Source organism: Mus musculus, chromosome 3, assembly GCF_000001635.26.
Source record: "Mus musculus strain C57BL/6J chromosome 3, GRCm38.p6 C57BL/6J".
NCBI classification, from domain to species: domain Eukaryota; kingdom Metazoa; phylum Chordata; class Mammalia; order Rodentia; family Muridae; genus Mus; species Mus musculus.
In genome coordinates, this window is record NC_000069.6 from 67057806 (window position 1) to 67085546 (window position 27741).

The following is a 27741-nucleotide window of genomic DNA, read 5'->3' on the forward strand; positions in this document are numbered from 1 at the left end:
CAGTCAGAATGGCTAAGATCAAAAATTCAGGTGACAGCAGATGCTGGCGAGGATGTGGAGAAAGAGGAACACTCCTCCATTGCTGATGGGATTGCAAGCTTGTACAACCACTCTGGAAATCAGTCTGGCGGTTCCTCAGAAAATTGGACATAGTACTACCCGGAAGATCCAGCAATACCTCTTCTGGGCATCGATCCAGAAGATGTCCCAACCGGTATGAAGTACACATGCTCCACTGTGTTCATAGCAGCCTTATTTATAATAGCCAGAAGCTGGAAAGAACCCAGATGCCCCTCAACAGAGGAATGGATACAGAAAATGTGGTACATTTACACAATGGAGTACTACTCAGCTATTAAAAAGAATGAATTTATGAAATTCCTAGCCAAATGGAGGGACCTGGAGGGCATCATCCTGAGTGAGGTAACCCAATCACAAAGGAACTCTCAAAATATGTACTCACTGATAAGTGGATATTAGCCCAGAAACTTAGGATACCCAAGATATAAGATACAATTTGCTAAACACATTAAACTCAAGAGAACGAAGACCAAAGTGTGGACACTTTGCCCCTTCTTAGAATAGGAAACAAAACACCCATGGAAGGAATTACAGAGACAAAATTTGGAAGTGTGACGAAAGGATGGACCATCTAGTGATTGCCATATCCAGAGATCCATCCCATGATCAGCTTCCAAACGCTGACACCATTGCATACACTAGCAAGATTTTGCTGAAAGGACCCAGATATAGCTTTCTCTTGTGAGACTATGCTAGGGCCTAGCAAACACATAAGTGGATGCTCACAGTCAGCTATTGAATGGACCACAGGGCCCCCAATGGAGGAACTAGAGAAAGCATCCAAGGAACTAAAGGGAACTGCAACCCTATAGGTGGAACAACAATATGAACTAAGCAGTACCCCGGAGCTCTTGTCTCTAGCTGCATATGTATCAAAAGATGGCCTAGTCAGCCATCACTGCAAAGAGAGGCCCATTGGACTTGCAAACTTTATATGCCCCAGTACAGGGGAATGCCAGGGCCAAAAAGGGGGAGTGGGTGGTTAGGGGAGTGGGGGTGGTATGGGGGACTTTTGGTATAGCATTGGAAATGTAAATGAGCTAAATACCTAATAAAAAATGGAAAAAAAAAAAAAAGAAAGAAGCCAGGTAAAAGAGACTACATACTTCACTCTTCCACTTGTGTAGAATATCCAGAAATGGCAGGCATATACAGACACAAGCTGGGATTAGTGATTTATAGTATATGAATTTGAGGAGTCACCTGGGATGATACAAATGTTTTAAACACTGAGTGTTAGTGGTTACACTATTGGTATCTTTATACACAGCAATTCAATTGTATACATGAAATGGGTGAATTTTATGACATTTAAACTATATCTGAACAAAGCTATTAAAAATGAAAAAAAAAAACCAAGATAGTTTTAGTATTGGGATTGCAGCAACTACAAATCTTGGCTCAATGCTCGCCATTTGAAAGCTATTTATGGGATGATTTATTTACTTCTAAATGACCTGAACTTTCAGATTAAGATGAAGTGAGTAGTCAGAAAGACAGTAAATTTAAAATTGAACTAGTCATAGTATCCTGGAAGGTATTCTAGAGACATGTCCAAACCAATAAGTTAGGCACGTGACTTCTCTTTATTTATTTAAAACATCTTAGTGAAATGTCAGGCAATGGATAAATGTAGGAAGCTGTAAGTGGTTAGCACAGTGAGCAGTTGTTCAAGCTTCTTCATCCCTCACTCTTCTCATATTTCCCCAGTAGCCTTAATCCAGGGTTACTGTTTAAACTTATACCTGGAAGTAGACTCTTTAAGTGTATAATATTGTTCTGACTTGATAGAGGATCTTTGTAATTTCAGGCTAGCCTTGAACTCTCCATTCTTTTGCCTCATCCTTCTAAATGTTCAGATGACATTCATGTGACATCACATCTGGCTTTAAAGTGAAATCTTTTTTTTTTTTTTTTTTTTTGCTTTCATTTGCTCAACATGAGATTCATTTATGTCACGTAGTCCTAGTTCAATATTGTTCTCTATTTTACAGTATAAATATGTCATAGTTAAACTGTATGACTGTGTGACTGGTGGGCCACTGGGTTGTTTGCATCTCAGGCTTACTAAAAACAGTACTGAAACCTTTTTCTACATGTGTGTAAAGTTCTGCATCTTCTTAATTCCTACCAGTGTTGCCTGAAACTTCCCTGCACCCTCCTACATCCCTACCAGCATCTGATGTTGTTAGCTATTTTAACTTCAACTATATTGCTGGGTCTATGATAATATGTTTTTTGTCTTAAGTATATATTCGTAGTAACTAACTAATGAAGTTAAATATTTTCATGTTTTAGTTGATCATTTAGATTTTTTTTTTTTTTTGGTTACATTGATTCAGATTTTTATTCTGTTCTTTTCTGCTCTGTTCCATTTCATTCCTCCCCGCCCCGCCCCGCCCCACCTTGCCCTATCCTATCCTATCCTATCCTATCCTATCCTATCCTATCCTATCCTATCCTATCCTTTGCTCTGCTCTGCTCTGCTCTGCTCTGCTCTGCTCTGCTCTGCTCTGCTCTGCTATTCTATTCTATTCTATTCTATTCTATTCTATTCTATTCTATTCTATTCTATTCTGCTGCACTGCACGGCACTGTGCTGTGCTTTCCTTTCATTCTCTTATTCTTTTGGTTGTTGTTGTCTTTGTTTAGACAAACCCTTAGCCAGACTCACTAGAGGGCACAGGGACAGCATCCTAATTAACAACATCAGAAATGAAAAGAGAGACATAACAACAGATCCTGAAGAAGTCTAAAACACCATCAGATCCTTCTACAAAAGGCTATACTCAACAAAACTGGAAAACCTGGATGAAATGGACAAATTTCTAGACAGATATCAGGTACCAAAGTTAAATCAGGATCAGATTAATGACCTAAACAGTCCTATATCCCCTAAAGAAATAGAAGCAGTCATTAATAGTCTCCCAACCAAAAAAAGCCCAGGATCAGATGGGTTTAGTGCAGAGTTCTATCAGACCTTCAAAGAAGATCTAATTCCAGTTCTCCTCCAAGTATTCCACAAAATAGAAACAGAAGGTACTCTACCAAATTCATCCTATTATGCCACAATTACTCTGATACCTAAACCACAAAAAGACCCAACAAAGATAGAGAACTTCAGACCAATTTCCCGTATGAATATTGATGCAAAAATACTCAATAAAATTATCACTAACTGAATCCAAGAACACATCAAAACAATCATCCATCCTGACCAAGTAGGCTTCATTCCAGGGATGCAGGGATGTTTTAATATACAGAAATCCATCAATGTAATCCACTATATAAACAAACTCAAAGACAAAAACCACATGATCATCTCATTAGATGCTGACAAAGCATTTGACAAAATCCAACACCCATTCATGATAAAAGTCTTGGAAAGATCAGGAATTCAAGGCCCATACCTAAACATAATAAAAGAAATCTACAGCAAACCTTAGTAGCCAACATCAAAGTAAATGGTGAGAAACTGGAAGCAATCCCACTAAAATCAGGGACTAGACAAGGCTGTCCACTTTCTTTGTACCTATTCAATATAGTACTTGAAGTCCTAGCCAGAGCAATTTAACAACAAAAGGAGGTCAAGGGGATACAAATTGGAAAGGTAGAAGTCAAAATATCATTTAGTTTTTTTAAAAAAGTGAAATGCTTGTCTGTAGAAGACTGTTGTTTGTATGGTTGTGTGTATGGGTACGTGTGTGTGTGTGGTCGCTGTTCTAATTTTATACTCTCTTGGCTTATTTCTTAAGGATTCATAAGTTTTTTTGTTTTGTTTTGTATTTTTTTATTTTTGAGACAGGGTCTCTCTGTAGCTTTGGCTGTCCTAGAATTCACTCTGTAGACCATACTGGCTTTGAATTCACGGAAATCTGCCTGACTTTGCCTCCTGAGTGCTGGGATTAAAGTCCCAGTGATTCTCATGTGAGTTTTTAAGTTTTAAAAATGTATTTTAATTATAAGCCTTTTAAAATATATTATTTAAGATGTATCATATTGTCTTTTAATTGTCCTTAATATAAAAGTTGGTTTTGGTTAGTGTATTATAGTGTATGTGTGTGTGTGTGTGTATGTATGTATGTGTCTGAGTTTATGTTTAAGAAGTTATTTCTGAACTCAAGATTGTGAAGAGAACCTGTTTAGAAACTTTTTCTCTTTAACTCATAAATCTGGAATTATTATTAATTATTAATTATTAATTGTTTTATGAGTGAAGTATGTGGTTCATTTCTCATGCTAGAAGTCTTCTCAATGTTCAGAATACATAAGAAATTTGAGATTAGTCTGGGCAATATAAGATCGTGACTGCAAATACCAAAAACCACTCCAAACCAACCATTTAACCCACCAACCATTCAACCAACCAAACAACCCCCAAACCTTTAATGTTTGAGACAGGGTCTTGCCAAGTTAACCCAGGCCAGTATTGATCTTTCTTCCTCAGCCTCCTGAGTAACTACACCAAGCATGGTGTTTTATTTACTCGTCCATTGCTATGCTAACCTACAAAGGCTTTATTGTAGTCTGCAGTTCCAGAGAAGTGGAGCTCTCATGGCGGGAAGGCATGGCTTACTTTGGAGACAGGTGCAGGAAGCTAGTTTATCACTAGGATTTCATTAAGTCTATAAATCTATATGGCAATAATTGACATTAAAATTTCTGTTTTTACTATGTGTTTGTTGCAAGTTGTATGTTTAAGTTTTCAGATTTATTTTCAGAATTTTTTTCTGCTTTTTTTATGTCTATAGATTCAGTTTTGATAGTGTTTTTTTCTGTTGTTAGTAGTTATTTGAATATGTTTTTAAAAGTCATTCTATGAACTTTATTTCTTTTTGTACAATTAAGCCATGGATTCCCAGGAAATGAGCGCCAGCAGTTTGAATGCCTTCCATTGGTCCTCAGTGTGATTCTGTCTACTGTGGCTGGAGCAGCCTGGCTCTTTAGTTGAACTCCAGTGCCTTTCCCTTTAGCTTCCCTTTTTCCTCCCTGGTTGTTTTTTCCTCACCCATTTCAGGAAGCTGTGTGACTCTTAAGCACAAGCCACATAATTATTGTCTTGGGAGACTTTCAGCCATAATTTCTTGTGTACAGTGATGCCCGTGGCACACAGGATGAAGTGGCTGGGTGATGCAAATAGCCCTTCCTGGTTTGCCATGACAATGCATATGAAGCATTCTTTTAGAACAGTGTTCCATGTCCTTGATGTCTATAATATCAGTCTTCTCATAGATTCTCATGTACATGGCCAAAGAAACAACTCTATGTTTCCTAAAAGGCCTAGGAAACATATAATGGTGCCCCTCCCTATTCCGTTTGTGTTTCTTCTCCTTTTGGTGTGACTGGAAGATGGAGACTGAAGCTGAAAGCAAATTTTCTTTTCTTTTTTTTTTAAATTATTACATTGTTAGTTAGTGTGTGTGTGTGTGTGTGTGTGTGTGTGTGTGTGTGTGTGTGTGTGTAGGCTGTCAAGTACCACAGCAAACCAATGGAAATCAGTTTACAGGAATCAGCTGTTGCTTTCTACCATATGGTCCTATGTATTGGCGGCAAAGCATCTGTACCACCTGTGTCATCTTTCTAGCCCAAGATTGATTAATCTTAAAAATCTTCCCAGAGTAGTAGCTGTTGGTTTCATTGATCTTTCTCTTACTTTCTCATCACCAATTTTTGCTTTAATTGTTTTTTGTTTTTGTTTTTGTTTTTCCTCTTTTGTTTTTGTGGCATTAGGTATCAAATCCAGTGTCTTATGAATGCTGCTAAACTACCCTGATTCTACTATTCTCTTCTTTAAATTTAACTTGTTATACATGTTTGAATGAATTCTTGAAATGGATGTTAGGATGTGGACAGAGTTTTCTGTCAGCACAGTTTAGTCTCCCTGTCCTGGGAGTTTCATGTGGTGTTTTCATTATCATTTGCTTAAGATTACTTTTGAGTTTCCACTATGATTTCTTTGAGAATTAACTACTAGTGCATTTAGAAATTTCCAAACACAAAGTGATTTTCTCTTTTAGTTATCTTTGTCTTTATTGTTTTCTAGCATAATTTATTTCTGGTTCTTTGATCAGAGAACATAGTCAAGGTACTCTCAATCTTCTAAAATATGTAAAGAATTCTCTATGATCGTGTAGATAGCCAGTTTTTATAATATGATGCCTATATCTTAACATATTTTTAGTTCTTAGTTGAATCTTGTTCATATGATAGTTCGGTCAAATTTTTTAAATTTTGCTTAAATATTTTATCATCTCACTGATCTTTAGAGGAATCTTTTCTTGGTTACTGAAGGGTTTTTTGTTTTGTTTTGTTTTGTTTTGTTTTTTGTTTTGTAATATGTTCTTTCTCTCTTTCTCTCTCTCTCTCTCTCTCTTTCTTTCTTTCTTTCCTTATAGTATAGTATAGTATAGTATAGAATAGAATTTATTCAGGGCATGGAGAGGGGAGTTAAGAGGGTAGTAGAGGCAGAGAAAGGCAGAGAGAGGGAGAGGGAGTAGAGATGAATAGAAGCCAGCCATGGCCATGAGCATGTGGAGAGAGGGGGAAGGGAATGGGGAAAGGAGGAGGGAAGCGTGAGGGGACAAGGAGCAAGAAGGGAAGAGCCCAAGAGAGAGGGGACTAAGAGCTGTAATATATTTCTTGCTTTATTATCTAGTCTCAGGGTCTTGGCCTCTTTAGCAGTGTTAGATATGAGTCTCATCTCATTGAGTGTCCCATAGATCCAATTTCTAAAAGTTATTGGTGACTCCCATAACATTTGTGCCACCATTGTACCAGTGATCTTGCAGGCAGGTTTTAGTTGTGAATTTCACGGTTTATAATTAGATAATATTGATGATTACTTTACATGCTAAGTACCTTCTAGTACTATATGACTATAAGTGCTAGTCAGAAGGGATGAAGCTTCTAGTTGGATGAAGCTCGTTGTCTCCATGTTTGATGACGTAAGTTAGTTATGTAATTGGTAATATAGCCTTAACATCAGGCTGTGAAGACTAACCAATAGCCTTGGCTATAACCTGTGATGTCAGGGGTAGGAGTAGCTTCTATGGATCCCCTTTATCTAAGGACTCACCTAGATATATAACCCATTCTTAGCTCCTCTGTAGTTAGCTGTATATATATTGATATGACATAATAATCCTAATTTGAATTTTGAACTCTTTAATGATGCAGAACATATTATCTAGTCCGTATTTGATATCCATGTGTTCTCTTGGCGAAATGCCTTGTTTTGTTCATTTTTCTAATTGCCTGTATTTTTTGAGTTTTAATAATTCTCTTTTAATTTTAATTGTTAATTATTATGTTGCCCAGGCTGACTTCAAACTACTAGTTTTCAGCAGTCCTCCTGTTTTAGCTTCTGAGAAGCTTAAGAACACTGGCAAGCAACTCCACTTTGTAAGGGGCGGCTACCAAATACTTTCAGTCATAGCTTGTCTTTTCATCCTTCTCTCTCTCTTTTTAATATTTATAAGCTGCATGCCTAGATTGGGCATCTATATACCACTACACTACTGTATTCCCCAGCTATGAGATCCCTGGCTACTGTGGCTCCTTGAGGCCACGTGATCCTGCTCCATTAGCCATCTTCCCCTCTCTCTCTGTCCCTCTGTCTCATCTTCTCCTTTTTTCCTTCCTCTTCCTTCTCTAAAATTTCCAGCCTCACCTTTTTCTTCCACTGCCCAATCACAGGCTCTAGCCTTTATTTGACCAGTTAAAATGGGGAACAGGGTTCACATGAATCATCTGAATATGTGATCCCCTGCTCCTTGGGGGCAGGATTAGCACCAAGGCAAACCACAGCAGATGCCAATCTACAAGTATAGCAGAATGTCATTAAGAAGCATTTCATTGACTTTCTTTTTCTATTTGCGTTCAGTTCTATCTTGGGTCTCTGGGCTATACAGCCTCTGGTTCCTGGCTCTCTGGGCAGTGTCAAGGGTGGGCTTACTCTCCTGGCATGGGTCTCAAGCTATCAGTCATTGGTTGGACACTTCCACAATTTATATGCCATCTTTACTCCAGCACATCTTATAGGCAGGACAAATTGTAGGTTGAAGGTTTTATAGCTGGGTTGGTGTCCCAATGCCTCCACTGGAAGTCTTGCCTGGTTACAGGGGATGTACAGCTCAGGCTCCATATTCCACACTGTTAGGAAGTCTTGGCTAGGGTTACCTTCATCTATTCTTGGGAGTCTCTGCTCTCTTAGGTTTCTAGCTTATCCCAGAGATGCTCACTCTTTCCATTCTCTCTCCCAGTACTCTTTCCTCTGTCTTCCACTCACCTGATTCCTTCTGTACCCATTCCCACCACAACCACCGTCTGCAGAATCCTTTCTAGAGCAAAAATTTAGCTTTTGATAAAGTTTTATTTTCTTAACTTTTCTTTTACATATTAGGGTTTTGGTGTCATTTATAAGAACTCTTTGCCAAAAATTGGATTTTGAATTTTTTTCTGTTTTCTTATATCTTCAAGCCTATTGTTCTCTTTGTTCTAATATCTTTTTTTTTTTTTTTTTTTTTTGAGACAAGGTGTCACAGTATGGCTCTGGCTGGCCTGGAACTCACCATGTAGAAGAGATTGATCACAAACTCACTGAGATCCACACATGCCTCTGACCCCTGAGTGCTGGGAATAAGGGAGTGTACCACAGCTCTGCCCACATTTATATAATCCTCAAACTTTTCCAGTAACTAATGAGTGGCCAGGAGTGGCTGTTAGTCAACAGTTAATTCTAAAATAATTTCTGGCATTCAAAGTTTTTAAAAATGCTTTCTTTTGCTCTATTGAGGAATACTAGAGTAGTCAGGGCTCAGGGGACAAAGGCAGAAAATGAATTTGGTACATGTGGCATGTTAGCTATTGTTGTTGGAACTTTATAATATATGTATTAGAGTTAGAGTTGTAGACACATTAGAATAATTTTGTGGTCTGAGGAAAATTGTATTTTGTAAAGGAGCAGTGATCCCAGAACTTCTAGTATGTGGCAAAGCAGTCTGTACACTAGATCACTCCTGTGTGTGAGTGTGTTTATATTTATATATATTATAAGCATTATATATACATATATATATATATACATATTTTGTAGAAAAATTAGGAAAGAGTTCCTTGTGTTAAAATTTGCTTTATGAGTTTTCTTAGTTGTTGGATAATACGGAACAATTAAATTTGAACCCAAATAACTTACAGTGCTATAATGTTAATTGTAGTCATGCTTATTTACTGGTAAGAACAGAAAATGCCATTAGTTTATAATATACATTAAGATGTTTATTGCTCATAGAAAAAGATCACTTCAGTATTTAAATGTATTAAGGAAAAAATTACATATTTTAGACTTTAAGAGACAGGATAGAAATTGGGACTGTAGTACATGAATTTACTTATTTAAAATGAATATTTGAATATCTTTTGTTAGAGACTCCATTGTAGGTATTTGGGATACATTTGTTAAATAAGAAACTATTGTTTCAGTCTTCTTGAGGAGTGTGAGCAAGGATAAATAATAAATATAATCCTGTAAGCAGTGGAGTGTGTTTCATGCAGTAGAAAAGAAGTAGGGGTATTGGAAAGGGTATGTTGGGAGAATTCATACTTCAGTATTAACATGGTAGGATGACAGCTTAATGAGGAAAAGGTATTTAGGCAAGAGCTGAAAGGAGGCTATGGGATCTGAGATATCTGGGGAACCTTGCTAGCAAAGTAGGAAGAGCTAATTCAAAGGCTGGAAGGCAGAAAGATGTCAGATGTGTTTCAGTTTTCTGGATTTTATGTTGGTCACAAATCATTTGTGAAGTTCACAATGTCAAACATAAAACTGACACTTAATGAACACAGCCATAGTAATTTTATGGGTCCCTTTTCTCAGGTGCTAGGGACACTCTCCAGCTGGGGTTCACACTCGCCTTAAGTCAGCCAGAGAGTATAGCTTTATTTTCATCCCTTCGTAACTCACTCACCTGCCAGGTTAGACCTTTTAAAGATTTCGGGCATTGTGTGTGCCTTTAGGCCCTTTCCAGGGCTTGGGATTCTGGGCTTTCTTGCTTACTCAGAACTGAATCTGAGAACTTAAGGCAATATTGGATTTCCAGAGTTAACGTGACCCAAGTAGTGATGGAAACTAAAGTACATTGGGAGTTGTATGGAAACCTTTTTTGTAGGAACCTCTTTGCCAAGACTGTGCTTCATGCTACAAAGACCTTTCCCAGCTGAGGTGTCTTGTTGGCTCTGATCACTGTTAAAAAAAAAAAAGAAAAATCTTTGTATTGTTAGTGTAAGTTGATATTCTACTGAACTTAAAGGCAGTTTGTTGTAAATTTGATTATTTAGGAAGTTACAATTTCTAAAATCTTATTCTTTTGTTTTTGTTTTTGTTTCCCTGTGCAGGGTTTCTCTGTGCAGCCCTGGGTGTCCTGGAACTCACTCTGTAGACCAGGCTGGCCTCAAACTCAGAAATCCGCCTGCCTCTGCCTACCGGGTGTTGGGATTAAAGGCGTGCGTCACCACGCCCGGCTTAAACCACTTTTACCAGAGAAATTCAGGGTAGTGCTGGTAAAAGAAGTTACATAAAGTAAAAACAACAAAAACAAAACCCGTAAGTTTAATGCAGGAATAGTATTGCCTTTACTGTAGCTAAGAATTCGTCCATGCTGCTGTTTTAATGGTGTCCCAGTTTGTTGATGGGGGGAGGGAAGGGTGTCGTTGTTGATGCTTCCAGTAGTATAAAGTCATTTTTTTATATTGTATCTTGAGTTTTAATTTAAGATTATCTTTATTAGGTCACTCTGCAGGGTAAAGAGAAGGCATAAATACAAAAGAGATATGACTTCTTAATTTTCAATCAATTATTTAGGGTATTTTAAACTAAGATATTCATTGTTACTTGTCTGAACTTTTTTTTTAATTAATTAATTAATTAATTAATTAATTTATTTATTTATTATATGTAAGTACACTGTAGCTGTCTTCAGACACTCCAGAAGAGGGAGTCAGATCTCGTTACGGATGGTTGTGAGCCACCATGTGGTTGCTGGGATTTGAACTCCGGACCTTCGGAAGAGCAGTCGGGTGCTCTTACCCACTGAGCCATCTCACCAGCCCTGAACTTTTTTTATTATGAACCATGAGTTTAAAGACATTGGCATTGTTTCATTTAAAAACCTGTTGTACTTCCTATTATGACTTTTTAAAAAAAGTTAAAATTAATTTTAATGTACTCACATCAAATTAATTAATATATTAATGTGTTCTCTGCTTTCAACTATTCCTTTCTCCTGTACCCAAACATACACTGTACAGAAATACTGTGATAATCTGAGTTTTGGGTTTTTTTTAATGAAATATGGTGATCTTTGAGATAATTCATGCCTAGGGTCTCTCACTTTCTCCAATTTGGAGTAGAAGCAAAAAACAATGAGAAAGTAATTGAAAATCATATCTTAAAATCATGCAGATAGTACTCTGACTTGTAAACTATTCAGTCTGTACGGAATATGTTCTTTTCTTAAAGATGTTAACTGGGTTGTGTATAGATAAATTTAAAGGAGTTTTTAGTAAAACTTGCATTGACAGTCTTTGTTCTAATTGTTGCTTTGTTTGTTTGTTTTTTCAAGACAAGTTCTCTCTGGGTTCCTCTTGACTTGTTCAAGTAGGCCAAGCTGGCTAGCTTCGAACTCAGATAGTCCCCTGCCTCTGCCTCCCCAGTACTAGAATTGAAAGTGTGCAGCACCACAGCTGGCATATTGTTAGTATTGTATGATCAAATTTATAAATATAACATTTATTTATTGGAGAATTTTTTTTATTTTTACTATGAAGAAATTACTGAATTAGGTTCAAAATATTAGAGTTTGATTGCACAGCTGTATTTATTATTTCAGTGTTTGTTCTGGTTCATAGATTTCATGAATGCAATAATTTAATTTATAGTCTTAGTTTCTGCATATTACAAAGCATATTAAATGGATAGCTTTTAATTTCAAAATAAGATAATAGAACAAAAGTTGGTGTTTAATTGTTTACCCTTGCACACATCTACGTTATTATTTAAAGAAAGTAGTTCACTATCTTTAATGCTGAAATAGACTAATTTCCATTATTTATTTGGTTAAGTGGAAAAATAATGAACTTTCAAGGTACTAGTTTAGTTGATAAGCAGTGTTTTCACTCCTCTCCATCTCAACCAATCTAGGAATTTCTTTTATTTTTATACTGACGGATAATGCAGTAACTGGCTTCATTATTCTGTTTCGAGTGTGTGTGTGTGTGTGTGTGTGTGTGTGTGTGGTGGAGGTTTCATTTTGTTCAAGAAAAGCTATTACTTTGTTAAAACATTTTATCTTTGAAAAAGACTCTTATATACTTACAGTTAATAACAATAAATATAGTTAATTATAATGAGATTATTTGTGATGTATACATCATCTTAATTTTTACAATAATGGGTTTTTTGTTATTTTTAAAGTGATTTTGGTGTTGTAGAGAGAGTGTGTTCACCTTCTCCTGGATGGACGTCATGACAAACTTCATCTGAAAACCTTAAGGTTTAGAATATAATGCTAGTAGCTACCAGCTGGTAAAAATTTTCATTTACTGACTCTATTTCTTTACCCCTTTGTAATTTAAATGCCTTTATTCAAAGTTAAGGTAAGGCTATTGTAAAGAATGTAGCATTTTGAGATTAAATAGTGTCCAGAACATACAGTTCAAGGAGTTAGTCCGGTGTAATTGGGGGAATTATTAAATGACACTGACCTCATTTCCTTTAGAACAATGAAAATTAATAGTTTCACGTTTTATTAGGCTGATATTCCAGATGTAGTATACATTTAATTAAGTGTAGTTTCCTTTTAGTTATGGTATGTGTATCTGTTTTTTGTCGTGAATTCTTTCTAGTTTTACAGTTTTCCACATGTTTTCTTTCACCATTTATGATTTTTTTCAAAGCAGAGCTATAAGGAGTTAAATCACTTTAGCATGCAGCAAAACAGTTCCCATTCAAACAATAAACGCCGTTTTAAAAAGCCTTTAGATCTTCTGTCACTTCATAAATATAAATGTATAAAAACGTTATGCAGTTGTAGTGCCCACCTGCTAATTAAATGCAGATTTCCTCAAACTTGTTTAAAATCTGTCTATTTGTTTCAACTCTTTCTCTGTTCAGAGTACATATGGCCCTTGTGAAACTAATTATGCTTATGGAGCAGCTGTTAAATTTAGTGCAACTAATTTTATTCAATATTTTACATTTTAATTGATTACCTGTGAAGAAATTAGCAAATTAACACGTATTGTACAGTAACTGAATGTTCTTTTATGGTTATGCTCAGATTTAACAGGCGAGCCGGGCACTGATAGCATAAAGGCACTTCTAGGGGGCTTGGTAGGAAAGTTATTGGAGGAGCTTGATTAGCCAGCGTGAAATTTTAGGAAGACTGATGAGTGACGCCAAGCATCTGTGTGTCCTGTATCTTAAACATGAGAAGCAGACTGGAAAGTAATAGCTTTTTCACAGAATTTTGGTAACATATGGGCTTATCTGGATCTAAGAAGTCTTTGAAGATCTTTGAACTTGACTAAATGACTTAACCTTTGGCTGAGTGGGTGGGTTATGTGTTTTTAGTTGGGAAGCACTGACATTCTGTGCTTCTCTTTTCCTTCTCAAGTCTACCCTTTTTCCTTAACAGTGGAGATTAGAGATGGTGACTAGGAATTTGGTATTTGAGAATTCCAATACTCATTAAGTAGACCAATTTGTAAAAAAAAAAATGAAGGTTAAATCTTTTGATAATATTTCAGGAATGAGTTTGTATAGATGCTTTATTTTACCTCATATATTTTTAATTGAAAATGATACTGCAATCAGATCTTACATTGTATTGTAGTTAAAAGGATATGTGGCTTCAGATTTCAATTTTATCACAGATGTTCTGTGATCTTTGCCCATTCCAGAGTTTAGTTTTCCTAAAACCAAAAGCAAAACAAAATAAACAACGGCCCCCAGCATGGGTTGGGGTTCATCTTCTAAACACCAAAAAGCCCCCTGAGAACCAAAACAAAAAACAAAAAACCCCAAAAAACAAACACAAAAAAATGAGGTGATAACACCCAAGCACTATTTAAGTACTTAGCAGTAAACATTAACATGGTTTTGAAAAGCTGATATGATTCTTAAAAAATACTGTGTTGCTATTATAGGGAAACCTCAGGCTTTGGACCCTGGCTAAACAAGAACTATAATAAACATGTGTATTCTTATACATACATTAAAACATTAGCTATCACAGTAAATAAAAATGGTTTTGAATTTTATTAGCTTTGAATTTTGATAATAGTAAATGTTGATTTGAAAAATAGGACTAATAACTGTGTGTGGAATTTCAGTAAGAAATAGTATTTCAATTGGGCACATAACTAGGGAATCCGATACCCAGAATATACATATAAACCTGTTTACACACTTGATTTATACCTGTTAGATACAGTAGCTTCTCCTGTTTGGTGAAGACAGGGAATGTTGGTCTTAGAGATTCAAATATTTGGGAAACCTGCTGATAGAATTATGTTTCTTTAAGGTACATGAAGGCCGATAAATAACAAAAGCTGAAAATACTTAAGTTATTAATTTTCTAATCTGTGTATTTTGTGCCCCATCCTTACCCCAAATATAATTATTGTTGCTGTGGATATTTGAGCGATTTCATGTTCTTTTCGACAAGATTTATGTGGGTTGGACTGACATGTTGGCTATGATGGCTTATTTCTTTTTCAGTTGTCTATTTTTTCTTCTCTCCATCTTTCTTTCTGGCATTGAGCTCAGGGCTATATCCCCCACCCTTGTTATGATTTTGATGATGAATTTCAAATAGATTTATTAACAAACTTTTACCTTTTAACCTTCATATTTGCATATGTTTTGCAAATGATATATAAACTAAGAAACCTTTGTGTAGCTGTGACTTATGGTTATCATGTAGTTATATTTTATAATTTCAAGTCTTGCTTTCAAGCTTGATGAAGACATTTACCATATGATGAATTTATTTCCAGGGTTACTGCTCTGGTACTAATGTCTTATGTGGGAGCTCTCTTCAATATAGTGAGTGGAAACACTAGTTCTCCTTCTAGTGATATTGAGGAATCTCATTGCTTTGCAGTATATTTTTATCCCATCGCATTTTGCCGTATGTATTTATAGATTAGAACATATTAGGTGCTCCCTACGACAGAGTTTTACATTCTTCCTCTCTCTTTGGTTTCCTCCTGGTTGGCACAATGCCTTGCAAATCTTGCTATCTTGTTCTTCTTTAAGGCTCCAGGGTCATGAACTTACTAGCAAATCCTCCATGTTTTAACTTTTCCTGCTTTATGGCATGAAAATTAAGGAGGAAAAAAATGGGGGTGCTCCAGAGTTCCTTTATTAGATTGCTTTTTATGAGGATTATAGTATGGTACTGCCTGGCTGAAACAGTTGTTTTGTGCGTATGTTTTTCTATGTGTGTGTGCACACATCTAGAGGTCAGAGATCAGCCTTGATGGCCATCCTTAGTTATATTCCACAAAACTGTTGAATCGAAGTTTCTCACTGAAACTAGAGCTAGTATGGGTTGGCTGGGATCCTTTTGTTTTATATTCCCAGTGCTGTATATATGAATGAATGAGTGCAAGTGGCTGCAGAGGCACCAGATGTTATTCCCCCTCCCAGTCAGCTCTCACTGTTCCTTATTCCATTCCCCTCCCCCATCTCCAAAAGCATGTACACACACACACACACACACACACACACACACACACACACACACACACACACACACACACACACACACACACACACACACACACACACACACACACACACACACACACACACACACACACACACACACACCTCACCAGACCTCCTCACTGCCTGAGGCCTCAAATTTCTCTAGGGTTAGATGCATCTTCTCTTACTGAGGCCAGACCAGGTAGTCCTCTGCTGTATATGTGTCAGGGGCCTTGTATCAGCTGGTGTTTGCTGCCTGGTTGGTGACTCAGTATCTGAGAGATCTCAGGGGTCCAGGTTAGTTGAGACTGCTGGTCTTCCTCTGGGGTTGCCCTCTTCCTCAGCTTCTTCTAGCTTTTACCTAATTAGACCACAGGGGTCCCTGGTTTCTGTCCATTGGTTGGGTGTAAGTATCTGCACCTGATGCTTTGAGCTGCTTGTTGGGCTTCTGAGGTGCTTCTTGAAGTAAGCAGACAGTCAGAATTTACTGTTTTCAGGTGCTGTGATGTAATCGTGGTTTTGTAGAGGCTTGAGTTTTACCATTTTGTTTTTTAGTTTTTCGCTACCAGCAACCCACCAATGAACAATTCTTTTTCCACAGTGTATAAAGTGTAGGTCTTTAAAAAATGCCCCTGGTTATGGCTTTAATTAGGTTTTGGTAGGGAGTGGAATTCAATCCCCTTGTTTATAGTGTCATCCTTACATGAAATCTATGCTAGGTTTTATTCAATATGTAATTATTTAATTTTAATTATAATTTTTATTTTATCGTAAATGTTATCTTTATAGCACTCAAGGACTCTCTGAAGTACTGAAGCTATTTTTTGAAAGTCAAAATATTAAGGTATCTGTTTTGATTACATGTGTTTAGAACTTATTAGCCAATTAAACTTGAAAAATTGGCTTTTGAGGGCAGTAATTCATTTTATGTAGAGATGTTATGGTTATTCTTCTTATTCTGTAGATATTGAAAGCATTTATCTGGTATAATAGGACATCTTGCTGTCCATTTATTGCTTATATATTGTGTGTTCTAGAGTCCCACATTTTTTACCAAATGGTTCTTTGCTTATAATACATCTCCATATTGGCTTTTGTACTCCAGAGACTTCTAGAGTGATTTATCAGAAAGGTACTTATTTAAGGAACTGGGGACAAATGACATCTTAAATGCTAATATAGTTTCCTTTCTCTTTGTTTGTTTGGTCAGAGTAGGCAGTCTTTTTATTCTGATCTGTTAGTTTTTCTTGATGAGACTCTTCAGATTTGTAAGTAAAACTACATACCTGAAAACAGACTTGATCATATGTCTATGATATGAATCTTATCCAAATTTGTGTAAAATAATTCTTGTAATAACCAAAAAGTCAATAGCTTAATTACCTTTAGTTTGTTTTTACCCTAATTCTTTTAAAATCTGTGTGTGATTTTATAGTCCTTTAAAACCATATTTCATAATTTTACCTTGCCTCTAGGTTTGCATTTGTTATCTTTTCTTCCATGGGAATTCTTTGGAATATCTTTATTATGTGAGGATCATAAGCAAGATGAAGAAGATTCTGTAACATTGTATATTGGGGTGCCTTTTAAAAAATGTATTAAGCTGTTTGATTTAATAGAATGGGAACCTTAATGTATAGGTGTGCTTTTGCCACCCTAGTGTAATATGTCACACAACAAGATTGATAAGAGTATTCTAGAATGACACACATTTCTTGGGTGTATTCAGGGAATAATGAGCAAGACAAGTTTGGAGAACTTGAAGGCTTATGTTTTCTAAGGCAGAGTATGTCAGGGGGAACCACGACGCTTTATAGCTAACTGAATTTTCTTAGTAGACTGGAGAGATTGAGGTTAGAGTTTGAGAAGGAAGGTGCAGAGGGAAGGATGGGTTTGATAATGACTGATAAAATGCCTTGCTATACAGATTCCAATGTTGCTCCAGCGATCATAGGACAGTTATCATGATCTGTTTTTCTAGGGCAGTGCCAGTTGAACCTTGTTTTCCTGGGATAGTACCTTATCTCCCAGATCTGTGTGTGTTCTCATAGGCATGATAGGTGATAGGTCTTCCAGGTGAGAGCAAACATAACAGGTCATTTGTTTTGTTATTAACGATTACCTGTGGAGAACACAAGGCTTTTTGCAGATTGTTTCCTTTCCTGTATAATAGAAATGCAACTAGATTTGTGTGAGCTGTATGTTGAACTTAGCATCTTAAAGGTTCAGAATCAGAATATGGCTTTGTTTTGTTTTGGTTGCTTTTGGTTTAGTTTGGTTTGGTTTTCAAGACAGGATTTCTTTGTGTGGCAATGGCTATCCTGGAACCAGCTCTGTGGACCACTCTGGCTTCGAATTCACAGAAATCCACCTGATTCTGCCTCCTGAGTGCTAGATTAAGGTGTGCGTCACCACTGTCTGACTAGAATATTTTTTAATTGCATTTGTTATGGTAGAAGATAGCATATTTCATGTGCTTTTGACTCACATGATACAAATTAGTACAGGCCTCAGTTACTGTCTTCTAACTCCCATGGCTATTAATGCACAATTTACGTAAGTAAATAGTAGCTTAAGGTAGTTAACATCACTGTCATTTTGCATATAGGGAAACAAAGAAGAGATAACTTATTTGAGAAAACCATTATTTGAGGAATTCTTTATTTTTAACTTAATATTTATCTAATTTGAGTATATTGCTAACATATATATTTCAAGTGTAGTAAAAATATGATTTTGCCCAAATGTACATCAACAAGCAAACTACAATAAATTATTAGATACTTATTCAAAATATAAAGCTCTTAAAGCATTTTTAGAGTTTAAAGTAGCTTACCTATCTTTAAATTGTTTTTGGTTAACACACATTAGTTCTATATGTTATATGCATACTATATACTAGTTAACATTATATACAATTCCAATCTTTATACCTATATATAAATTAATATATTTGTTAATATATTTCTGTTTTTCAATTTCATTTTCCAATGTCTATGCATTGTTGTCATATTTAAAACATACCAGTATCCTAAAGATTTCCTGGTTCTTCTTTAATAATTTCAATCTTAATATTTAATTTTTTCATCCATTTCAAGTTGATTTTTGTGCAAGATGAAAGACAGGGGTCATGTCATGTTTCAATCTCTGGTGCTTAGATATCTACTTTTCTAGCACCACCTTTTATTGGGAAGGCTTTCTCTATTCCTCAGTATGTATATTTGTGCCTTTGTCAAGACTTACTTTTGCTGCAGATGGCTTGCGTCAGGGATTGCTATTGGGCTTCATTCATTGTATAACTGTTTATTCAGACCTCACACTGTGTTACTGACTCTGTTTGTACAGCGTGGTTATGTCTTAAATTCAAATTGTGATATCTCTAGCTTTGTTCAAGTGGTTAGAAATTTTTTGATTTCCATGTTAAGTTTTAGAATTTTGTTTTATAGCTTTATGAAGAATGTTATTGGCATTTTGACAGGGATTGCATTACATTTGTAAATTGCTTTGTTGAGTATGGACATTTTAACTATTCTTTCAGTATTTGAACATGGGAAAAATTCAGTATGTTATGACTTTCATTACTTTTTTTTAAGATTTTGTAATATTTATTGTAAAAATCTTTTACATCCTTGGTTAAATTTGTTTCTGGATTTTTATTTTATAGCTATTGTTATGAGATTGCTCTCCTGATTTTTCTCAGCAATCTCTTTGATGTATTAAGATGCTGCTGAGCCAGTTAGATATAAATCTCAGAAGTAGAGAATCTTCCTAACATTTGTAACAGTGTGGGTTTGATTCCAAGGACTACCAAAAATAAAATGAAGTGCTACTGAGGCATTTTGTTTTGTTTTTAAAAGTGGGTCTTGATACAATAGTTCTGACTAGTCTAGAACTCATTGTGTAGCAAGTCTTACCTCAACCTACTGATGTGTGGGCATCAACTTCCCAGATGTTGAAAATTTAGGATTATGCCATCATGCCTGGTTGCACTAAGTTTTGTATGTTGGTTTTTGTATATTACAACATTGCTGAATTTTAATTAGTTGTAATAGTTTTTTGGTGAATTTTTTTTAGGATTTTTGTGCATGTTAGATATTGGACTTCATCCCCCCCCACCCCCCTTTTTTAATGTCCTTTATTTCTTTCTCATGCCTAAATGTTATTAAAAAAAGCCTTCTGGCAATATATTCACTAAACATCATAAGAGCAGGCACCCTTTTCTAGATGCCCAGTGGCTAGATTTTATAATTAGTGATTTAATTATGATGAGATGCAGATTCTGGCCATATCTACCAATCTGTTTTAAATTTTGTTCAACATATTTTTTAAAGTTGGTTTCAGTTCTAGAATTCCTTTTTAAAATTTTTTTCCAGAGTTTTCTGTTGGTTTTTTACTGAGATTCTTTTGTTTTTATATTCATTGAGAGCATAGTTGCCTACTAATTCAAACATCTTGTGTACCACAGACTTCATTTCCATTCACTACATTTTTTCACCTCCCCCACTCCAAGAATGGAACAAATTTTTCAGCTTTATTTGTATATGTAGTATATATAAAGCTTGTATACTGGGCATGATGCATATCATTCTGGTAATACTTCTCAGTAATATGATCTTAGCTTTTGTTTCAGCAGGATATTAACTTGGTCTGAGGTTGCAGAGGTCTTGTGCTTGATATTTTGGTTCCATGCTTTTATTCTTAGCTGTTTAGAGTCTGCTGTTCTTAAGATGATTAGGATTCAGCTAGAGGTTTGAAAATAGTTTGCACATAAAAAGTTTTGAATATCACAGAGCTGAGCATATAGCTCAGTGGTAGAGCACTTAGAATATTTGGATGTCATCCTTGATGTTTTCTTTCAGGATTCACCTTTCATTATCCCTGTTGCCAGTTGGGCTTTGGTTGTTTTTTTAAATCAGAAGTTTTTCTGTTGGAGTTTATTTGTTCTGTACTCACTGTCAGTACTCTAACCCAGACCTGAGTCCATTATTTCTTAGCACATAATATATCATACCTAACAAAAATGTCTCATTTTATATGACTCAGGGTTGCAGAGGGTAAGTGGCCTTATGATCACACTGAGAAAATAGAAGTAATAGTTGTCTTAGTTAGGGTTTTATCACTGTGAACAGACACCATGACCAAGGCAGGTCTTATAAAAAACAGCATTTAATTTGGGCTAGCTTACAGGTTCAGAGGTTCAGTCCATTATCATCAAGGTGGGAGCATGGCAGCATCCAGGCTGTCACGGCACAGGCAGAGCTGAGAGTCTTCATCCAAAGGCGGCTAGTGGAAGACTGACTTCCAGGCAACTGGGATGAGAGTCTTAAGCCTACACCCAAAGTGACACACCTATTTCATTAAGGCCACACCTCCAGATGGTGCCACTCCCTGGTCCAAGAATTTACAAACCATCACAATAGTGAATAGATAAAAGAGATTCTAAGAATGAAAGAACTCATTTTATAGATTATATTAAATACATTTGTTATATTAGTTGAGAATTAAAACATTATTTGGATGTTTAGAATTTCCTTTTTACTAAATGTGATGCTGTTTATCTGTAGTTCTCCATCTCAAGACACTGATGCACAGGAGGCTGAGGCATGTAGATTGCTGGGGCTTAGAAGTTTAAGACTCTACTACAAAAATATTCAACAAGAACAAAGCAAAGAAGGAAAGTTTACTGGCTAACACTGTGCTCTTGTGTGTGTCTGGGTGCTCCCTTGTGTAAGCATATGTGCAGACAAGAAGTTTATGTTAGGATGGCTTATTCGGTCATTTTCTTACCTTATTTTTTGAGAGAGTCTCTCACTGATTTTGGAGCTCCCCATTTTGACTAGACCAGGCAGCAAGCAGGTCCTTGGAAGGAATTATACTCAATGATGAAGTTACACATGCTGCCCAGCTTTAATATGAGTGACTGAATATGAACTCAGGTCTTCATGTTTTCACAACCTGCACTTTACCTACTGAGTCATTTTCCTAACACATATTTGCTTCCATTATTTTTCCTTAGCATGAAAAATAACTAAACTTTAGAAAGTTTAAGTACACAGAATGTTGTATCTAAAGTTATATGTTGTGCATAAAGTCAGATGATTAGTTAAATTAATTTATCACACATTTCTTTTTCTTTTGTTTTCTGTTTCTTTCTTTGCTTGGAACACCTTTTTCCAGTTCTTTAGTCTTAGGTAATGTCTATCTTTGTAGTTGAGGTGTGTTTCTTGTAAGCAGCATAATGAGTGATCTCATTTACGTATTCAGTCTGTTAGCCTGTGTCTTTTTATTGGGGGAATTGAGTCTATTGATGTTGAGAGAAATTAAAGGCCAATGATTGTTAGATCCTATTATTTTGTTGTTGGAGGTGGTATGTTTGTGTGGCTATCTTCTTTCGGTTTTGCTGTGAGATCACTAAAATCTTGTGTTTCCTTGGGTGTAGTTACCCTCCTTGTGTTAGAGTTTTCTTCTAATATCCTCTCTAGGGCTGGATTAGTAGAAATATATTATTTAAATTTGGTTTTATCATGTAATATCTTGATTTCTGCATCTATAATGATTAAGAGTTTTGCTGGTTATAATAGTCTGGGCTGGCATCTGTGGTCTCATAGGTTCTGCAAGACATCTGTCCAGCATCTTGTAGTGTGTAGTTTTTGCTACCCCACTTTTAAACTATGGGTGGAGCCCTGCCCATGTTCCCTCAGATCCGTGGATGAAACACACACACACACACACACACACACACACACACACACACACACACTTTAACTTATTTTCAACTTACCTTATTGGCTCAATTGCTGAGTGCTTCTATCTTCCTTGGCTAGCATGCCCTTCCCAATACTCTTAGCTCAGCACCTTTAATCTGTCCCTATTTTAGTTGCATTTCTAATCTCCCACCTGGGGAAGTAGACTATGGCCAGTTCACCTTAGGTCTCTTATGTCTGGTCACCTTTTCTTCCTCCAAAGCATGATGAAATCTCCCTTCCTCTCCTGAATTTCTTAGCCTGCTTGCAGGGACCTGGAAGTCCTGCTTCTTTCCTTCTATCCAGCAATTAGCCATGGCATCTTTATTGATTGATCAAGAATCAATTGGGGAATAGGATCTTAGCATCAGTACCATTCCATATAGGATCTTCTTTCTGGCTTTTAGAGTATACGAGTCTCAGTTGAGAAGTCAGGTATAATTCTGATAGGTCTGCCTATGTATGTTACTTGGCCTTTTTCCTTTGCAGCTTTTAATATTCTGTCTTTGTTATGTATGTTTATTGTTTTAGTTATTATGTGGTGGAAGGATTTTCTTTTCTGGTCCACTCTATTTGTTTTTTTTTGTAGGCTTCTTGCATGTTTATAGTAGTCTCTTTCTTAAGGTTAGAGAAGTTGTATTTTTTTTTCCCCTATGATTTTGTTGAAGATGTTTTCTGGCCCTTTGAACTATAGTCTTCATCCTCTTCTATTCTGTGTGTTTGTTTGTTTTCTCTTTTGTTTTGTTTTTCGAGACAGGGTTTCTCTGGATAGCCCTGGCTGTTCTGGAACTCACTCTGTAGACTAGGCTGGCCTTGAGCTCAGAAATCTGCCTGCCTCTGCCTCCCAAGTGCAGGGATTAAAGGTGTGTGCTACCACTGCCTGGCCCTTATTATTTTTAAATTTGTTTTTTTCACTGTGTCCCAAATTTCCTCAATGTTTGGCAATAGGAACTTTTTACATTGGCTTTTTCTTTGATGTGTCAATTTCTTCTATGGTGTTTTCGACACCGGAGATCTTTCTTGCATCTCTTGTGTTCTGTTAGTGATTCTTTTGTCTGTAGTTCCTAGGTTTTCCGTATCCAGGGTTGCTTTCCTTTGTGTTTTCTTTATTGCTTCTATTTTCATTTTTAGATCTTCAACTATTTTGTTCATTTCATTCACCTATTTGATTGTTTGTTTGATTGTTTTATTTCTTCACAGGATTTGTTTGTTTCCTCTTTAGGGCTTCTACTTGCTTACCTGTGTTTTCCTGTATTTCTTTGAGGGGATTATTTATGTCTTCTTTAAATGCCTCTACCATCTTCATGAGATGGGATTTACAGTCACAATCTTGCTCTTCAGGTGTGTTAGGCTATCCAGGGCTTTCTGTAGTGGAATAGCTGGGATCATGGTGCCACATTGCCTTGGCTTCTGTTGTATGTTTTTGCTCTTGCTTTTAAAGATCTGGTTGTCCATGGTGTTGGCTAGCCTAGATGACCCAGGTTGGGGCAGACCTCCCAGGAGGCTGGTGAAGTGTGTCTTGGGTTAGAGCAGGCTTCTTAGGAGGCAGGCAGAGGTGTGGGATGGTAGGGCATCATAACGAGGCAGCGTACTGACCTCAGAGTGCAGATGGGGTGTGGACTGGAAGGGGGATTGAGCTCTGACAGGGTGGGGCAAAGTCTGTTTCTGCTGGTTCTGTGGGATTCCAGTAAGCAGGTGGGTTGGGAGGATTTCATCTATGTCCCTGATTACAGTGAGCTGCCTGGGAGCCAGGCAGGACTGTAGGGCGGGGAGCTGGGGCAGGGGCATTGCTACCAGGTCCTTGAAGGCCGGGGGAGCTGCGGACCCACATGGTACTCTTTTATCCTATTACTTACATCTCAAAATTTTCCTATATTTACATTTAGATTGAAGCTTAATTTCCTTGAAAATTGACACTGTCTATATATCTGCATATAATTGTATATAAACGTGATACATGTGTAGAGAAATAAAATCACATAAAAGTGATCATGTGTAGAGAATCATTTATATTCTTGCTTTACACAATTAATTTTGGGGCTAAGAGTTGAAACTGAGTACTTTAAAGTAATTTAGGTCAATTGCATTTTAAATTCAAGGCAGACTAAATCTATTTAATACAATCTGTTTATTGTAGGTCCAGGTCAAGGCCTCGTCCACGCTCACATAGTAGAAGCAGTGAAAGATCCAGTCACAGAAGAACCCGTAGCAGGTCCAGGGACAGAGACAGACGTAAAGTCCGGGACAAAGAGAAAAGAGAAAAGGAGAAGGATAAAGGCAAAGACAAAGAAGTGCACAGCATCAAACGCGGGTGAGTTGAAACATTCAGTAACTCTATAGCAGTATGCAAACTAAGTTCTCTCCAAGAAGCTTCCTGTTCCAACTCTTTGGGTAAATTTTATTAAGAATAAAAGAAGGTCAGGGCTTGCATGTTTCTTGAAGTATATATTCTCTAAAAAAATTATTGAGTTAAAATAACAACATGTAACACTTCTTATTTAATTCTATTTACAAGTAAGTCCTACAGCATGAAATTTATTTTATTAGTGCTTCAGTAGCTTCCTTTTTTCAGATGACTTTTTAAAATGTATAGGTGAAGAGAAGAAAAGACTCCAGATTATTATAATTAGGATGGAATTCTTAGTCCATTCTGGATATATAATCCAATCACAAGTGTTTGAACTTGTGCTGTGTAACCTAGGTGCTTTACATATATGAGAAAGTAATCCACGTGCTTATGTTTCTTCAGGCTTAGAACCTTTGCCTTATCAACCCAGCTTAAGCATATCTATGATATACTTACTGATGGAACTTAAAGTATACAAGTATAAACCACAAAGCAAAAGAAAATGTAACAGTGGCAAAGCGAGATACACTTTTACCTGGAATATCTGAATGATTGTAGTATGAATTCCTTCTGTTTTAAATTGATTTGCTCATTTTGTTTGCTACTTTGCTTGTGTTCAGATTTAAAGAATGTCATAGAAACTGGCAGGGTGTCATTTGTAGAGATCCTTATAATGTGATGCGAATAATTAATATGAGATTTTAAAGAAGATAACCTTAAAAATATTACATTTATAAAATGATAAAGCATGTCATACATGTTTTGCTTACATATAAATACTTAGAATAAAATTAGAAATTATATTAGTGAAGGGAAATGGCAGTAGTAGGTTCTTTTCTAGTGACTGTGATCTTTCAGACACAGGTATTTGACTAGGTTTACAGTACTGTGCATGTATTTCTTCTAATTGAGCAGGACTTGATTCCAAGTAGACACTTGTTGGTCACCTCCAAGATAAAAGTACAATTATTATACCACTGGGAATATTTTGCCATTTATATCTCAAATATGAGATTTTAAGACAGTAACCTTTAAAAAATTATATTTATAACATTTGGTTTCTAAGAAAAAAACTGTTACTGGGAGACAGTACTCAGAAGTTTATAATATCCTTAGGTCTCATGCGTAGAACTTGGTGTGATGATGCTGAACATGTGTACCCCAGCAGCATCACTCGTGGGTTCGTCTATTAGGGTTCTTACTGCCCAGCCAACCAAATTCATGTGGTAGATATTTGGTAATTTGGTGCAGTATGAGGTCTTTTAAGATGTGAATAAGCCAACTAAACTTTGCTGTGTTGAATAAATTAACATTGTTATGGCAGAGTGGGGATGCTTATTGAAGTAGTGAATTCCTTCTGAAGTATTTTCTTGACTTGTGTTTATCTTTCTGCCATGAGAAAATGGAGAAAGCCTTTCTAGAAGCCAGCCAGCTACCAGGCTCTGTCAACAAGTTTCTGTTCTTTTTAACTGATCAGATCTGCAGGATTCTTTCACGGCTGCACAGAGAAGAACAAGCCATTGAGTACCTCACTGACATGTTAATTCATCTGGAACAGTTAGTTTCCTTAAGAGTAACCTGCTCAGTGGAGGGTTTACCGCTCTGTCCTTACTTGTGTCTGCCCAGCCAACAATGCTCTAGGTTAGGCAAACACTGGGGCTTCTGCAATAGTCTGCTCAGGCATTCGCGCTTAAGTTTACACATTCTAATGGTGTGTTATAACTTTTTGAATTTAATTCTTTCTGAGAAATTTAAGAATTTCCCTGACTATACAATTGGTTCTTCTATAAAATGGGGATTTGGTACTTTAAAAACTGTAAATGGAAAAGCAGTGTATAGTAAGAACAGCAATACAATGTAACAATCCTAACTTAGGAGTATGTCACAGATCTTCCTTGGCAGCCTTCCTTCCAGTGTTTGTAACTTTGAGTTCCATGTTTAAATTCCTGTTGATAGCGTAGTTTTGCTTCTACCTGATGTTTGGCAGAAGATGTTGAAAGTGATTTGGGAAAGCTGGACTCTGAGTTTTGACAGCAGTTGCATACTTAGAAAGCCTGTCATATTTTTTCTTACCTCTTATTTTTTTATGCAGCAGGAAGTCACTTATGCTAATTTACTCCAATTTGCATATAGGTTATAGAGTTCTGTGGTGCAGAGCATGCTTAGAACTCCTTTTAAGTGTCTGTTTGGATCAAAGCAGGACTGTGTGATAGCTGTTGTCTGACACCAAGCTGTGTGGTGTTGTTTTCATTAAACATTTATCACACTTCCAATGTGACAGCAGGCAACTTTGTGCCAGGATAACATGTTTTCATGCAAAATTTATTGAAAAAGATGAGACTTTGTAAAGAGATCTTGTTGCCTTTCACCAGTGGCGAAGGGTAAGTGTTAGAAAGCAGTACACCTTGAACATGTGTCACTGTAACAAAAGACACTTTGTACTGGCAGCTTTGTTAAGCAAGTAAATAAACCTATCTTATAGAAATCTGTACATTGGACTCTGATCTTTCAAATTAACGGTTTTATGATACTCTTGTTTATTAATTTTCACAAGTATGGCCCATTATTATGTTTCTGTTATAATGAGACATCACCACCGCTTCCACTGTTTGAATGTTAGATTTACAATTGTGATTGTAAATCAATTTACTTGTGTCTGCCCAGCCAACAATGTTCTAGGTTAAGCACGCACTGGGGCTTCTGCAATAGTCTGCTCAGGCATTCCAGCTTAAGTTTACACATTCTAATGGTGTGTTAGATTTAATTCAACTAAACCAACTTCTCAGTCTTTCAAAAAGATG

The 27741-nt window shown here is 36.5% G+C and overlaps 1 protein-coding gene across 14 annotated transcripts in view; it reads left to right on the forward strand.

Annotated features, from left to right (window-relative positions):
• The window catches only part of Rsrc1 (arginine/serine-rich coiled-coil 1), a 377040-nt gene that overhangs the window by 76442 nt on the left and 272857 nt on the right, over positions 1-27741 (forward strand). For 11 of the 14 annotated variants that reach the window (XM_017319694.2, XM_017319692.2, XM_006501911.4 and 8 more), the window contains one exon: positions 24731-24904. The exons of 2 other annotated variants lie outside the window; for them this stretch is intronic. In XM_017319694.2, the coding sequence (XP_017175183.1) occupies positions 24731-24904 (174 nt within the window). Of the gene's footprint in view, positions 1-24730; positions 24905-26417; positions 27432-27741 lie in introns of those variants that run through there. One more of the 14 variants, XM_006501913.4, reaches the window with a different exon arrangement.